This window comes from Theropithecus gelada, chromosome 10 (genome assembly GCF_003255815.1).
Source record: "Theropithecus gelada isolate Dixy chromosome 10, Tgel_1.0, whole genome shotgun sequence".
Lineage (NCBI taxonomy): Eukaryota > Metazoa > Chordata > Mammalia > Primates > Cercopithecidae > Theropithecus > Theropithecus gelada.
In genome coordinates, this window is record NC_037678.1 from 89,853,326 (window position 1) to 89,867,494 (window position 14,169).

At 41.4% G+C, this 14,169-nt stretch overlaps 1 protein-coding gene across 1 annotated transcript in view; it reads right to left on the bottom strand.

The window, feature by feature from the left end:
- The window catches only part of DZANK1 (double zinc ribbon and ankyrin repeat domains 1), a 97,883-nt gene that overhangs the window by 48,368 nt on the left and 35,346 nt on the right, over positions 1-14,169 (bottom strand). Inside the window, exons 9-10 of the mRNA XM_025399641.1 lie at positions 9,665-9,778; positions 3,400-3,492 (exon numbers count right to left, since the gene is read on the bottom strand). Of these exons, the coding sequence (XP_025255426.1) occupies positions 3,400-3,492; positions 9,665-9,778 (207 nt within the window). The remainder of the gene's footprint in view (positions 1-3,399; positions 3,493-9,664; positions 9,779-14,169) is intronic.

Consider the following 14,169-nt stretch of genomic DNA (forward strand, 5'->3'; position numbering starts at 1 on the left):
AGCCTGGCCAATATGGCGAAACCCCCTCTCTACTAAAAATACAACAAAAAAATTAGCCAGGCATGGTGGCGGGCACCTATAGTCCCAGCTACTTGGGAGGCTGAGGCAGGAGAATGGCTTGAACCCGGAAGGTGGAGGTTGCAGTAACCCGAGACTGTGCCACTGCACTCCAGCCTGGGCGACAGAGTGAGACTCCGTCTCAACAACGACAAAAAAGAAAGAAAGAAAGAAAAGGAGGAAGGAAGGAAGGAAGGAAGGAAGGAAGGAAGGAAGGAAGGAAGGAAGGAAGGAAGGAAGGAAAAAAAATAAAAGACAGGTGATAGTAAGTGTTGGAGATGATGTAGAGAAACTGGAACCTTTATATATTGCTAGTAGAAACACAAGTGATAGGCCAGCAATATATGAAGGTATACCACCTGTGTTCCTAGCAGCAATATATGAAGGTTCCAGTTTCATATAGGTCAGTATCTTATAAAATTAAACATGCGCTTAAATAGGACCCAGCAATCCTACCCCTAGGTATTTACCTAAGGAAAATGAAAACTATGCCCACACAGAGATTTGCATGTAACGCAGCATTATTCATAACGTGCCAGCACTGGAAACAGCATGAGTACCTGTGGATGAATCAACCAGTATATCCATACTGAGGAATACTACTCAACAATCAAAATGAAAAAAAAAAATTAATACATGCAACAACATGAATGAACCCCAAAAACATTCTGCTAAGTGAAGGAAATGAAGCACTCACAAAAAACTACATACTTCTATAAAAGACAAAATCATAGTGTCAAAACAGATCTGTATTTTTTGGGTCTGGTGACCAGGGAAGTGGCTCAACTAGAAAGAAGAATGAGAAAACTTTTCAGGGTAAATGGAACTGTTAAATATCTTCATTGTGGTGGTGGTTAAAATGGCTATATATAATTACCAACATTCATCAAACTGTACAATTAAAATAGGTGAATTTTATTGCATATAAATTATATCTCAATAAAGCTGGAAACAAAAGAAGTTCCTTCAAATCAACTACTCTTAGACTGTCCGTGATGAGATGACATTAAAAGGTATGTTTATTGCGGCACTATTCACAATAGCAAAGACTTAGAATCAACCCAAATGTCCATCAGTGACAGACTGGATTAAGAAAATGTGGCACATATACACCATGGAATACTATGCAGCCATAAAAAAGGATGAGTTTGTGTCCTTTGTAGGGACATGGATGCAGCTGGAAACCATCATTCTTAGCAAACTATCACAAGAACAGAAAACCAAACACCGCATGTTCTCACTCATAGGTGGGAACTGAACAATGAGATCACCTGGACTCGGGAAGGGGAACATCACACACCGGGGCCTATCATGGGGAGGGGGGAGGGCGGAGGGATTGCACTGGGAGTTATACCTGATGTAAATGACGAGTTGATGGGTGCTGACGAGTTGATGGGTGCAGCACAGCAACATGGCACAAGTATACATATGTAACAAACCTGCACGTTGTGCACATGTACCCTACAACTTAAAGTATAATAATAATAATAAATAAATAAAATAAAAAAATTAAAAAAAAAAAAAGGTATCTTGTCAGAGGGCACAGTGACTCAAGCCTGTAATCCCAGCACTTTGGGAGGCCGAGGTGGGCGGATCATGAGGTCACGCATTTAAGACCTGCCTGGCCAACATGGTGAAATCCCGTCTCTACTAAAAATACAAAAATTAGCCAGGTGTGGTGGCATGCACCTGTAATCCCAGCTACTCAGGAGGCTGAGGCAGGAGAATCGCTTGAACCTGGGAGGCAGGTTCAAGGATGCAGTGAGCCGAGACTGCACCACTGCACTCCAGCCTGGGTGACAGAGCGAGACTCCATCCTAAAAGAAAAGAAAGGTATCTTGTCCAACTCCACTGTTATAGGTTGAATTCTGTCTGCCCAGAAAAAGATAAGTTGAAGTCCTAACTCCCAGTACCTCAAAATGAGACCTTATTTGGAAAAAGGTCTGTACAGAATTAATCAAGTTAAAATGTGGTCATTAGGGTGGGCCCTAATCCAGTGTGACTGGTGTCCTTATGAAAAAGGGAAACCTGGACACAGTGGCATACACACACAGGCAGACACAGAGGGAGAGCTCCACGGGATGGCAAAGGCAGAGACTGGAGTGCTGCATCTAGAAGCCAAGGGAAGCTTGAGGCTATCAGAAGCTGGGGGAGGAGATGGAACAGTTCATTTCCCAGCACCTTCAGAGGGAGTATGGCCCTGCCAATACCTTGATTTTAGACTTCTAGCCTCCAGAGCTAGAAGACAATAGATTTCTGTCATTGTTAGCCACTTAGTTGACGGTGCTTAGGAAACTAGTACACACCCATTTGATACTAATCAGGCAGACCAGGGGTCCCCAAGCCCCGGGCCACGGACCTGTATGGATCCACGGCTTGTTAGGAACTGGGCCGGACAGCAGGAGGTGAGTGCTCCACCTCCTATCAGATCAGCGGCAGCATTCGATTCTCATAGGAGCGTGAACCCAAATGTGAACCGCGCACGTGACGGATCTAGGTTATGAGAATCTAACTCATGACTGATGATCTGAGGAGGAGCAGTTTCATCCTGAATCCATCCCCCAACCAGGTCCATGGAAAAATTGTCTTCCACAAAACCAGTCCGTGATGCCAAAAAGGTTGGGGACCGCTGCTGTAGACCAACTAACCACATTGTCCAGTTTCATGAGGAATCTCTCTGAGATGAGAACAAACCCTACAAACAATCAAAAACATACACAGCAACCCAGAAGAAGCAAGTTTTTTCTTCTAAGTTGGCTAGTAAATGCCAGCTTCTTCCTGGCACAAAGCAAGAGTCACCTGGAAGTAATTTTCATTTTCGTCAGAAACATTTTATAAATATAAAATAGATCATCACTGTATTTAAAGTGCATATACTCCTATTCCTTCACTCCAACATTCAAAATAGGCTGGCAGGAAACCCAAGAAATAGGTGGCTACAATGTCCTCAATTTCAAAAAGCAGTGTGCATACAGAGTCAACGAAAACAATGGACTATGGGGTGTGGGAAGGTGGAGGGGAGGACAAAGACATACCTGTCTGTAATGAAATGTGAATGAGTTCACTTCCCCACAGGCTAATGCCAGCCTCCCATGCAAAGTTATTAAACAAAATCATACAAAATTATTGATTTTACTCAATCCTCTTGAAGTTAAGACTTTGAAAATAATTTTGTGTTGATATAAAGTTCTCCCCACATATGGAAATCTTGCTTTCAGTTTACCAAAAGAAGCTTTTTTGGGTCTGTCTCCCCAACCCCCTCAGCAGATTCTGTTTCTCTATTATCATTAACATTGACATAGTAGCCACTAAATATAGGATTGGCACATGCAATCAACCTACCTCTTGTGATGAAGGCAGGGCCCCCTCACAGGTGACACAGTATCTCAGGTGAGCAGGATTTCCTGTACCACAGGCCCGGCAAATTACCTTCTCCTTAACAACAACAAATAAGAAATACATGTTCCTCTGAGCAAACAACTGTGCAAAGAAATCATCAAGCAGTCTTTTCTGTCAGTCATTCAGCTACAGGCCCTATTATCGCACCCAGGTCCTGAATATTGGATTGGTTTAGGAGTTACTGTAAATAGTGTCGGACAAATATCTGTAGGGTTTTTTTTGTTTTGTTTTCTTTCATTTGTTTTTGTAGAGATGGGATCTAACTGTGTTGCCCAGTCTGGTGTCCAGCTCCTGGCCTCAAGTGATCCTCCCACTTTAGCCCCCTAAAGTGCTGGAATTATAGGTGTGAGCCACCATGCCCAGCCTGAATGTAGTTTTAAAAGAAACAAAACCACCAACAAGGAAACACTGAAAAGAGTATTCGTTTGGTCTTCAAAAGGTAAGTTGGAAATTCTGCACTGGTTATATGTAAGGTTGGGGGTGTGTGTGTGTGTGTGTGTTTCTCCAGTGTGAAAACCATGACACTGAGTAGACGTTCCATTTCACGGCTTAAACAGTAAACAGAAAGACCCTAGACCAGCAAGGGATTATCTGTGTGTTTACAAGTAATCTGGTTCTTGGACTGGGGTTTACCCTCTGGGGCTTCATGTTAAATATGAATTTTAGGTTTGCTCTGTAGTTTTTACTTAGAAATGGAAGAAGTGAAAAGACTGCCAAAGAAAGACAGTGGTAAGTACAACTTCCTTTTTTTTTTTTTTTTTTGAGACAGAGTCTCACTCTGTTGCCCAGGCTGGCGTGCAGTGGCGTGATCTCAGCTCACTGCAACCTCTACCTCCCGGGTTCAAGTGATTCCTCTGCCTCAGCCTCCCAAGTAGCTGGGACTACAGGCGCGTGCCACCATGCCTGGCTAATTTTTGAATTTTTAGTAGAGACGAGGTTTTACCATATTGATCAGGCTGGTCTTGAACTCCTGACCTCGTGATCTGCCCACCTCAGCCTCCCAAAGTGCTGGGATTACAGGCGTGAGCCACCGTGCCTGGCCGTAAGTACAACTTTCTAAGACAGGACCTTGGGGTTAAGTTGCAACACAGAGAAAAACAAAAGACAAAGAAATGATGGTAAAAATAGTCTACAGCTCAGCTCTCAGAGGTTTTCTAACACGTTACTGACCACTCTATTCTCTCAGGATACAATCTTTTTCCATTGTCAATGACCAGTGGTGCTCAAGTGTTCCTTTCTAGTCCAGCACTGTGGTCCCTAGGTGTCCCGAAACTAGTATATCCAACAGTGTGTTCAGAAGCTGGCACAGGTAAAGTGGATGATCAAGAAAAAGAAAGCCCAACTCCAGGGGGTTTATTTCCAATACCACCAGGTAGCTCTATGGAGTCCCAGCCTTTCAAAGTCTGGTTAACTCCATTTTAGTGGAAGATTCCAAAGTTTTCCTAGGAACTGAGCCAACGTACCACAGTTGCCAATCTAAACGACTCCTAAAGGGCAGAGGCCAACTGACTGCTATTCGAAATGGCAGAGAATCACAGTCTTGCTCTCAATGGTTCCTGATACTCCCTGGGGGCCAACATTCTTCAAAGTTACTTAAAGTTGCCACAGCATAATCAGCAATTGGCCAGCATTTATCTATGAGATTTAGTGCTGTGACTTTCCTGAAGATGTTGCCTCAGAAAGGATCTGGTGAAACCCACTGAGAAATGAGACAAATTTCCTGTCTCCATGTTAAAAAACACTGAGATCAAATAAAAGTAATCTTGCTGTGTGCTGCAGAAAATACTTCCTCTAGGAAGGGAAAACTGGAGAACAACGAAAACTGCTTACTTCTCAAGTCCAACAGCTTCCTTCAAGACCTCACCTTGGGGGGCTCATAATCCAAAACTGCTTCTCACAACTTTGCCCAGTGCATACTCTGTCCAATCCCCGCCCCGCCTTGCAAAACTCTGTTTTTTTTAATTTTAATAAACTTTAAACTTTATTTTTAGAACAGTTTAAGGTTCACAGCAAAATTGAGTGGAAATTACAGAAGATTCTCGTATACCCTGTCCCATCCCACAGACACGGTCTCCCCCATGCTATGGACATCCCACACCCAAGTGGTACATTTGTCACAATCAATGACCATCACTGACACATCATTATCACCCACAGCCCGTGGCTGACATTAGGGTCCAGCACTAACTCCCTTTAAATACCTTGTCCTGACTTCCTTCTTCTGAGATACTACTACGAACTTGTCTAAGTGATGGTCTACCTTACTGCATCAGGTCTATTAAACATAGTTTTCTTGGTTGACGGGTTTTTCTATGTGTTGGTTTTTTTGTTGTTGTTTTTTTTTTTTGTGGAGACTTTTGACACCGTGCCATGGCTCACTTCTTTCTAGAGCAGTGACCATGACCCACAGTTAGAAATCATTTTATATCACAATCCACTACACTCATAAATTCGCAGATGTCTGTGGAGGTGATTTGGAATTGAGGCCACCATCAGATGGCCTTAATGGGGATGGCAAACACCTACGATGAGCACTTTTAAAAAGTCAATATCCTCATTTGCCATTTCATCCACAGACTTTGCAACATACTGTCTAGTTGAAAGATTCTAAGCTATTTAACAGAGCCACTTAGTCACTGGAATAAAACTTTTCCTTTTAAAGTAGTTGGAAGAGGAGAACAATTTTCAGACTCCCAAGTGATAAGCTTTAATTGACACAATTAAAAAGGAAGAATATTGAAAACAAGCTAGTAGGTCATTGCAAACTTAATCTCAAAACTGACTACGCTAAAGTTCTGCTTGATGTGGAGCTGTGGTTACACTGGCCTTAACCCCAAATCACAGTGTGAGAGGCTGGCACTCACTGAAGGCACCTGTGCCTCAGGCACAGGAATCATCAGATCTTTTCAGGATGATCCCAGACCTAAGCCTCACAAATTCTAAGAACCACAAACATGACTGAAGTCCTGGAGGTACATTGTATGTTGCTCATAAAATCCCAAAGGAAACTGTAGTAGCTCTTCTTGATAAATGCCTTGAGTTAACATCTTCTGGTGAACAGGGATGCAAAAATTAGTTTCAACTTTAGAAAACGGGCTCACGCCTGTAATCCCAAAACCTTGGGAGGCCAAGGTGGGAGGATCATGTGAGCCCAGGAGTTCCAGACCAGCCTGGGCAACAAGGCGAAACCCCATCTCTACAAAAAATAGAAAAATTAGCCTGGCGTGGTGGCATATGCCTGTGGTCCCAGCTACTTGGGGGCCTGAGGTAAGAGGATCACTTGATCCCAGGAGGTCAGGCTGCAATGAGCCATGATCGTGCCACTGCACTCCAGCCTAGACGACAGAGTGAGACCTTGTCTCAAAAAAAATTAATAATAAAAATAAAAAAAGAAAATGGCCAATAGATGCATTTGTTAAGTGAAATAAATAAGTTGCGAGGAAAAGTATATAACATGATTTCATTTTGTTTAAAAAACCAAACCAAACCAAATCTAAATGTATGAATACACATAAACATGTTTCTGTGAATCTAGAAAAATAAATAAAAGGACACTCTAAGCTGCTAACGCTGGTTATTTCAGAGAAATAGAAATGGAGGTAGAGTGAAGAAATTATACACTTTTTGGTATATCTTTGGATTATTTGTTACCAAAAATTAGGTTTTAATTATTTTAAAGAAGTAAGTTGTAAAATCCTCTCTTCTTCTGAAATAGGTGTCTTCGCCAGAGGTCAAATACAGAAACTTCTGCTACTGTATGTTCTAATCCTGGCAGAAAAAAAAAAAAAAAAAATCTGATAGAGCAAAATTCTTCAGCATTGACAGTGCCTTAAATGCACACAAGACAAGACAAGACAAGACTGCCATGGAATCTGTCTTCATCATAGAAGGAAGAGCGCCGATTGTGCTTGTGTGCTCAGTGGAGTGAGCTAGAGACCAACGAAGAAAGGGGACGGGAGCTGTCAATGGCATGCTGCCACCTGCCGGGAGGTAAGGCTTGCTGGCTTCCCTGAGCAGTTCACATGAGTATTCCCACCAACTTCAGAGGTGGCTGTCTGGGTGAGAATGTTATCTCAAAACCTGTCACCCTTATGACATCTGGGAGAGGCACTGGAAGGAAGATTGTCAGGCCGGGGTTTCCAAACAGATGTCCTTCTGTGAGTAGAAGCAGTAATAGTGATTGGCATAAAAAGTCACACACTTCTCTCCAGGATCCGAGGTTATGGTGATGAAAGTCTCTCTACAAATCAAGTCTGGTTAAAACCTGTCCCCACTTTCAACCTTCAGGGCCCACAGGGAGAAATCTGAGCTACTAAGTCTGGTAGAGAAGGTGCCATCTCCCATAACCCACAGCACCCCAGCATTGTTGCAGCCCAGCAATATCAAACTCCTTGCAAAGTTTTGAGGCGCATTTTCTAAATCTCATCTTTGAATTCATTATTGATTTCCTCATTATATGTTCTAACTTTGGCCCACCTATGGAGTAGAAATAAGTTATAAAATTATTCCTATTATAACTTATTATAAGTTATAAAAATCTCTCTTATAAAAATTGCCCTGCAAGAAAGAGGCTGTTCCTGGATTTGATGTTACCTATCACTGCAGAAGTCCTGTATTTATTCTCAGTATAGGATTTACAACAAATTGACGGGAAAACTTACTTACATGTACCTTTGTGTCTCTCCGCCTTCCCATAAAATGGGAAGAACTCTAGATTTCAAATACTGAAGATGATATTATATATATTGAGTTTGGGTCACAACTAACACCTACCCCTATTCTTCCTGTTCTGAATAGTCCAAAGAGTTTGCAGTGATATTATCTTCAAACATCCTGAATAAATGTATTAATAAGAATAGATTCGCTGTGATTGACAGAACACCCAAAATAACACAGGCTTAAATAAACAAGAGAAAAATAGATTTCTCTCTCCCATATATAAGAAGTCTGGAGACAGACTTCCAGGGCTGTGTAGTGGCTTCCTGCAGCATCTTAAAGCATCTTAAGATTGAAAATAGTCATTGAACAAAAAGATTGGTAAATTTTCCTCTACCTGACTTTGGCCTGGCCAGTTTTTCAAAAATCTCATTTCTGAAGGCTCACACAGTCTTGGACACTTGTGAACTCTTCATGCTAAAGGCAGCTTGAAGGTGGAAGAAAAAGTGGACTTATCTTTTCTCTGAATACATTTTGCCCATATACAACCCACAGGTCATTTTAGGAGTGTTATGGCCTGTACATAACGCCATGCATTTCCCTTATTGCTAAAAATTCTTGGTTTTTTAATCCCCCAAATTCCCTCTATTAAATCTATTTTATCCTCTAGTGACCTTTACTTCGGATTAAAGAGGAGGTAAATGGGACTGTAAATTGAAGGATGGAGAAAAGATTTAGTTGTATGTTTAATGATTATATGAAAAAATTTTTCACAGTATGATATCATTTTTCTAGCAAAGTTTTTGGATGTAAGTGATGATACATAACTTTTTCTTCCATGTGACTAGTTCTAGTCATTCTTTTTCTCCATAATAAGAACCTATAATTAAATAAAGCAAACAAAAGTCTGAAGTCACTTTAAGGACAAAATTATAAATCAATACTAATTGCAATGTTGGAGTTTAAATATATGAAGTAAAAAATTGTCTACATTAGCTGTAGTGCAATTTGCCCTCCAAATCCTTATTCAAGGAATACAATCCTACATATCTCTCTTAATATTATAGATCCTATTGGCAAGTTAAACTCCTGGACAGCATACCTTACCAAAAATGAGAATGGATTTTGTTCATGTATATTAGGTTATCAAGTGTTACCCCATCCTGGTGGGCACGGTGGCTCATGCCTACAATCCAGCACTTTCGGAGGCTGAGGTGGGTGGATCACCTGAGGTCAGGAGTTTGAGACCAGCCTGGCCAAGATGAAGAAACCCCATGTCTACTAAAAATATAAAAATTAGCCAGCGTGGTGGTGCATGCCTATAGTCCCAGGTACTCGGGAAGCTAAGGCAGGAGAATCACTTGAACCGAGGAGGCAGAGGTTGCAGTGAGCCGAGATCATGCTACTGCACTCCAGCCTGGGTGACACAGCAAGACTCTGTCTCAAAAAAAAAAAAATTGTTACCCCATCCCACCAGCTGAAAAACCTCATACACCTGTTCAAACATTACTATGTATTTCATTCATGTTTTTACAGAATCACACTTCATTACCTTCAAGTGGAGGCTTGCCTGTGGCTGCAGCTGTAGAGCAAGAGGGGCCTCACACACCACACAGATGGGAGTGTTCATGGGCACCAAGCTTCTGCATTCCGCACATAAGCCCATCTGCACAAGGAAAAGGTCCGGTTTATCTTGCATGTAAAAACTGAAGGTATGAATAGATCTTAGAATGTAAGGTTTGTCTACGGCCATACCACCCTGAACATTCCCGATCTCATCTGATCTCAAAACCTAGGCAGGTCAGCCTTGGTTAGTACTTGGTGGAAAAATGTAAAGTTTGATTTGTTTTTGTAAAACAATTTTAAAATAATTACCTTTATGATGGATATGCCAATTACTCTGATTTGACCACTACACATGATTTGTATCAAATAACACTATGTACCCCATAAATATGTACAATTATTATGTGTCGATTAAAAAGTAAATAATAGAAAGCAAAATAACAATAATTACATTTCTTATTATTTTATTCCTATTAAGAGTAAAAACATGTTCAGTATAGAAAAGAGAGATGTTAAAAAAAAGAAAAATATCCATAGGAAATTAATTTGTAGCATGATGGAATAAGGAGGTCTATAAATACTCTTCCCCAAAAGGAATCACAGGCCAGGCGCGGTGGCTCACGCCTGTGATCCCAACACTTTGGGAGGCCGAGGTGGGTGGATCATCTGAGGTCAGGAGTTCGAGACCAGCCTAGCCAACATAGTGAAACCCCAGCTCTACTAAAAATACAAAAATTAGCCAGGCGTAGTGGTGGGCGCCTATGATCCCAGCTATTTGGGAAGCTAAGGCAAGAGAATCGTTTGAAGCCGGGAGGCAGAGGTTGCAGTGAGCCGAGATCGCGTCACTGCACTCCAGCCTGGGTGACAAGAGTGAGGCTCCTGCTCAAAAAAAAAAAAAAAAAAAAAAAAAAAAAGCAATCACACAGTCAGACAATGCTGTCAAAAAGCAACCACTTCAGCACCCTGAAAGTCATTGAAAGGCAGATAACAAACTGAGAAGTTCCTGAAAATGACTGAACTGCAGAAAAGAACACGGAGCTCTGGGTGGTTGTTGCCTGGGCTGCCCCCCAACCCCCAACTCTGTCAGTATGGTAGCTCCACCAGGGCAGGGCAGGCTGTGAAAACCACAAGTTTTGTGGCCGCTGATGGGCAGGGATCACTTGATTTGCAGCACTGTTAAGGTGACGATTTTGGTGGCAAGCAAACAAGGAAGACAAGTGGTGCCCTAGTCTGAGATAATGAGCCTCTTTGGGGTAATCGATGCACTGACCGGCAAACTGGCCAAGGATTTAACATGGAGTTCCAGGATGTAATTCAATGATAGGGGCTTGATAGCTCTCCATATAGCCTTAGCTGACTGGAGGCTATGCACATAAGCAGTGTAAACCAGAGTAGGCCCAAGCCACCCACACAGCCCTGGATGATGGGAACTGCACACAGAGAACTGCAAGAGAGCTCGGCATAGAGTAAAAGCTGGGGCTGGAAAACAGCCTTAAGTTTGAATGGTACCCAGCCAACACACAGATCCATCAGCAGGGAGTGGAGGCCTTCCTGGATGGAGCTGCCTGCGCACAATCTCTGGCCAATTGAACACTAAGATATCTGACCCAAAGGCAACATCAGGCTTAAATATAAGAGAAAGAAAAAGCTGCTGCTCTACTATTTCACGCACAATCTCTGGTCAATTGAACACTAAGATACCTGACCCAAAGGTAACATCAGGCTTAACTATAAGAGAAAGAAAAAGCTGCTGCTCTACTATTTACAATAGCAAAGTTTTGGAACCAACCCAAATGCCCATCAATGATACACTGGATAAAGAAAATGTGGCACATATGCACCATGGAATATTATGCAGCCATAAAAAAGGATGAGTTCATGTCCTTTGCAGGGACATGGATGAAGCTGGAAGCCATCATTCTCAGCAAACTAACACAGGAACAGAAAACCAAACACTGCATGTTTTCACTCATAAGTGGGAGTTGAACAATGAGAACACATGGACATAGGGAGGGGAACATCACACACCGGGGTCTGTTGGGGGGTGGGGGGCAAGAGGAGGAAGAGCATTAGGACAAATACCTAATGCATGTGGGGCTTAAAATCTAGACGATGGGTTGATGGGTGCAGCAAACCACCATGGCACATGTATACCTATGTAACAAACCTGCATGTTCTGTACATGTATCCCACTAAAAAAAAAAAAAAAAAGCTGTTGCTCTGTCTATGGAGTAGCCATTCTTTTGTTTATTTACTTCTCTAATTAAGAAACAAACAAACAAACAAAAAGCCTGACACTAGTGGCCATGCATTGCAGGGGAGACAGACATTAAAGATTTAATCCAAGTAAACAAAACACAAAACAACAACCCTCGGGGAAAAAAGTCAGAATCCAGAGTTGCTAGAATATACTACCTGAAGTAGTCAAGAAAAAAAATATGAGACATGAAAAACATAAAGTGACCTACACTCAGGGGAAAAATAGTCAATAGTCCACAGAAATTATCTCTGAGTGCCTTTAGATGCTGGATTTAGTGGACAAAAGATTTCAAAACAGCTATTTTTTAAAAATCTTCAAAGAACTAAAGGAAACTGCACTTGATAAAAATTAAAGTATGATGACAATGATCTGACTGGTAGGGAAGCTCAATAGAGAGACAGAAATTATTATTATTATTTTTTAAAGAATTAAGTCAAAGCCTGGGGTTGAAAAGTAAAGTAACTGAAATTTTAAAAATTGCCAGAGGGACTCAACAGCAAATTGGAAAACAGAAGAAAGAATCAGTGAACTTGAACAAATAGCTCAACAGAAATTATCTAATCTGAAGAACAGAGAAAAAAGACTGAAGAAAATAAGCAGAACATCAAAAACCTATGGGGCAAAATCAAGCACAGCAACACATGTATAAGGGAGAGAGAGAAAGGAACAGAAAAAGAATGGAAGAAACAATGGCCAATATTTCCCGCATTGGAGGAAAACCAATACTCAGCAGATCCAATAAACTCAATCAATCCCAAGAAAGACAAACACAAGGAGACCCACACCTAAACACATTATAATCAGACTGTTGAAGGTCAAAGACAGAGAAAATATTGAAAGTAGCAAGAGAAAAAAACTATGCATCAAAAACAATGGCGGGCACAAGGCAGTAGAATGACAAATTCAAAGGGCTGAAAGAGAAAATAATTGCTAAACCAGAATTACACCTGTAGCAAATCATCTTTCAAAAACGAAGGCAAAATAAACATTCTGACGTATACAAAGACAGAGAGAAATGGCTAGCAGAGAGAAATGGCTAGCAGACATGCCTTACAAGAAGAGCTGAAGGAAGTTCTTCAGGCTGAAAGGAAATGACACAAGATGATCACTTGAGTTCCCAGGAATAAGTGACAAGACCAGATATAATAAATATGAGAGCAGATATAAATGACTCCATACACCTTTTATCTCATCTTCTTTAAATGACATAAGATTGTATAACACTGCATTTTTTCAGTTCATAACAAATATAGTTGCAATATTTATGGTTATTACATAAAAGATAAAGAAAGGAAGAGGATACTTAAGCAATGTTAAGAAAGAAAGGGGCCGGGCACGATGGCTCACACTTGTAATCCCAGCACTTTCGGAGGCCGAGGCGGGCGGATCACTTGAGGTCAGGAGTTCAAGACTAGCCTGGCCAATATGGCGAAACCCCATCTCTATGAAAAATACAAAAATTAGCTGGGCATGGTGGTGCACACCTGTAATCCCAGCAACTCAGGAGGCTGAGACAGGAGAATCACTTGAACCCAGGAGGCAGAGGTTGCAGTGAACCAAGATTGTGCCACTGCACTCACTCCAGCCTGGATGACAGAGGGAGACTCTGTCTCAAAAAAAAAAAAAAAAAAAAAAGAATAAGAAAGAAAGGAAGGAAGGGGAAAGGAGTGAAATTTCTATATTTTAGTAGAATTGAGTTAAATTATTCTAAACTGGACTGTGATACACCCCATCTTCCATGATGTGGTTATTATGTATTACATGCCTATATCAAACATCTCATGTACCCATAAATATATACACCGACTATGTATCCACAAAAATTAAAAATCAAAATTAAATAAAATAGAACGCGATATATTGAGGTCCATATTGTAATTTGTAGAGCTTAAGATAACTTTAAAAATAATAAAAAAGTCAACAGAAGCATTAAAATGGTACACTAAAAGCAACACAAAAGAAATAACACAACAGGTCAGGCGCGGTGGCTCATGCCTATAATCCCAGCACTTTGGGAGTCCGAAGCGGCTGGATCATGAGGTCAGGAGATCGAGACCATCCTGGCTAACATGGTGAAACCCTGTATCTACTGAAAATACAAAAAAAATTGGCTGGGCGTGGTGGCTGGTGCTTCTAGTCCCAGCTACTCGGGAGGCTGAGGCAGGAGAATGGCGTGAACCAGGGAGGCAGAGCTTGCAGTGAGCTGAGATCGTGCCACTGCACTCCAGCCT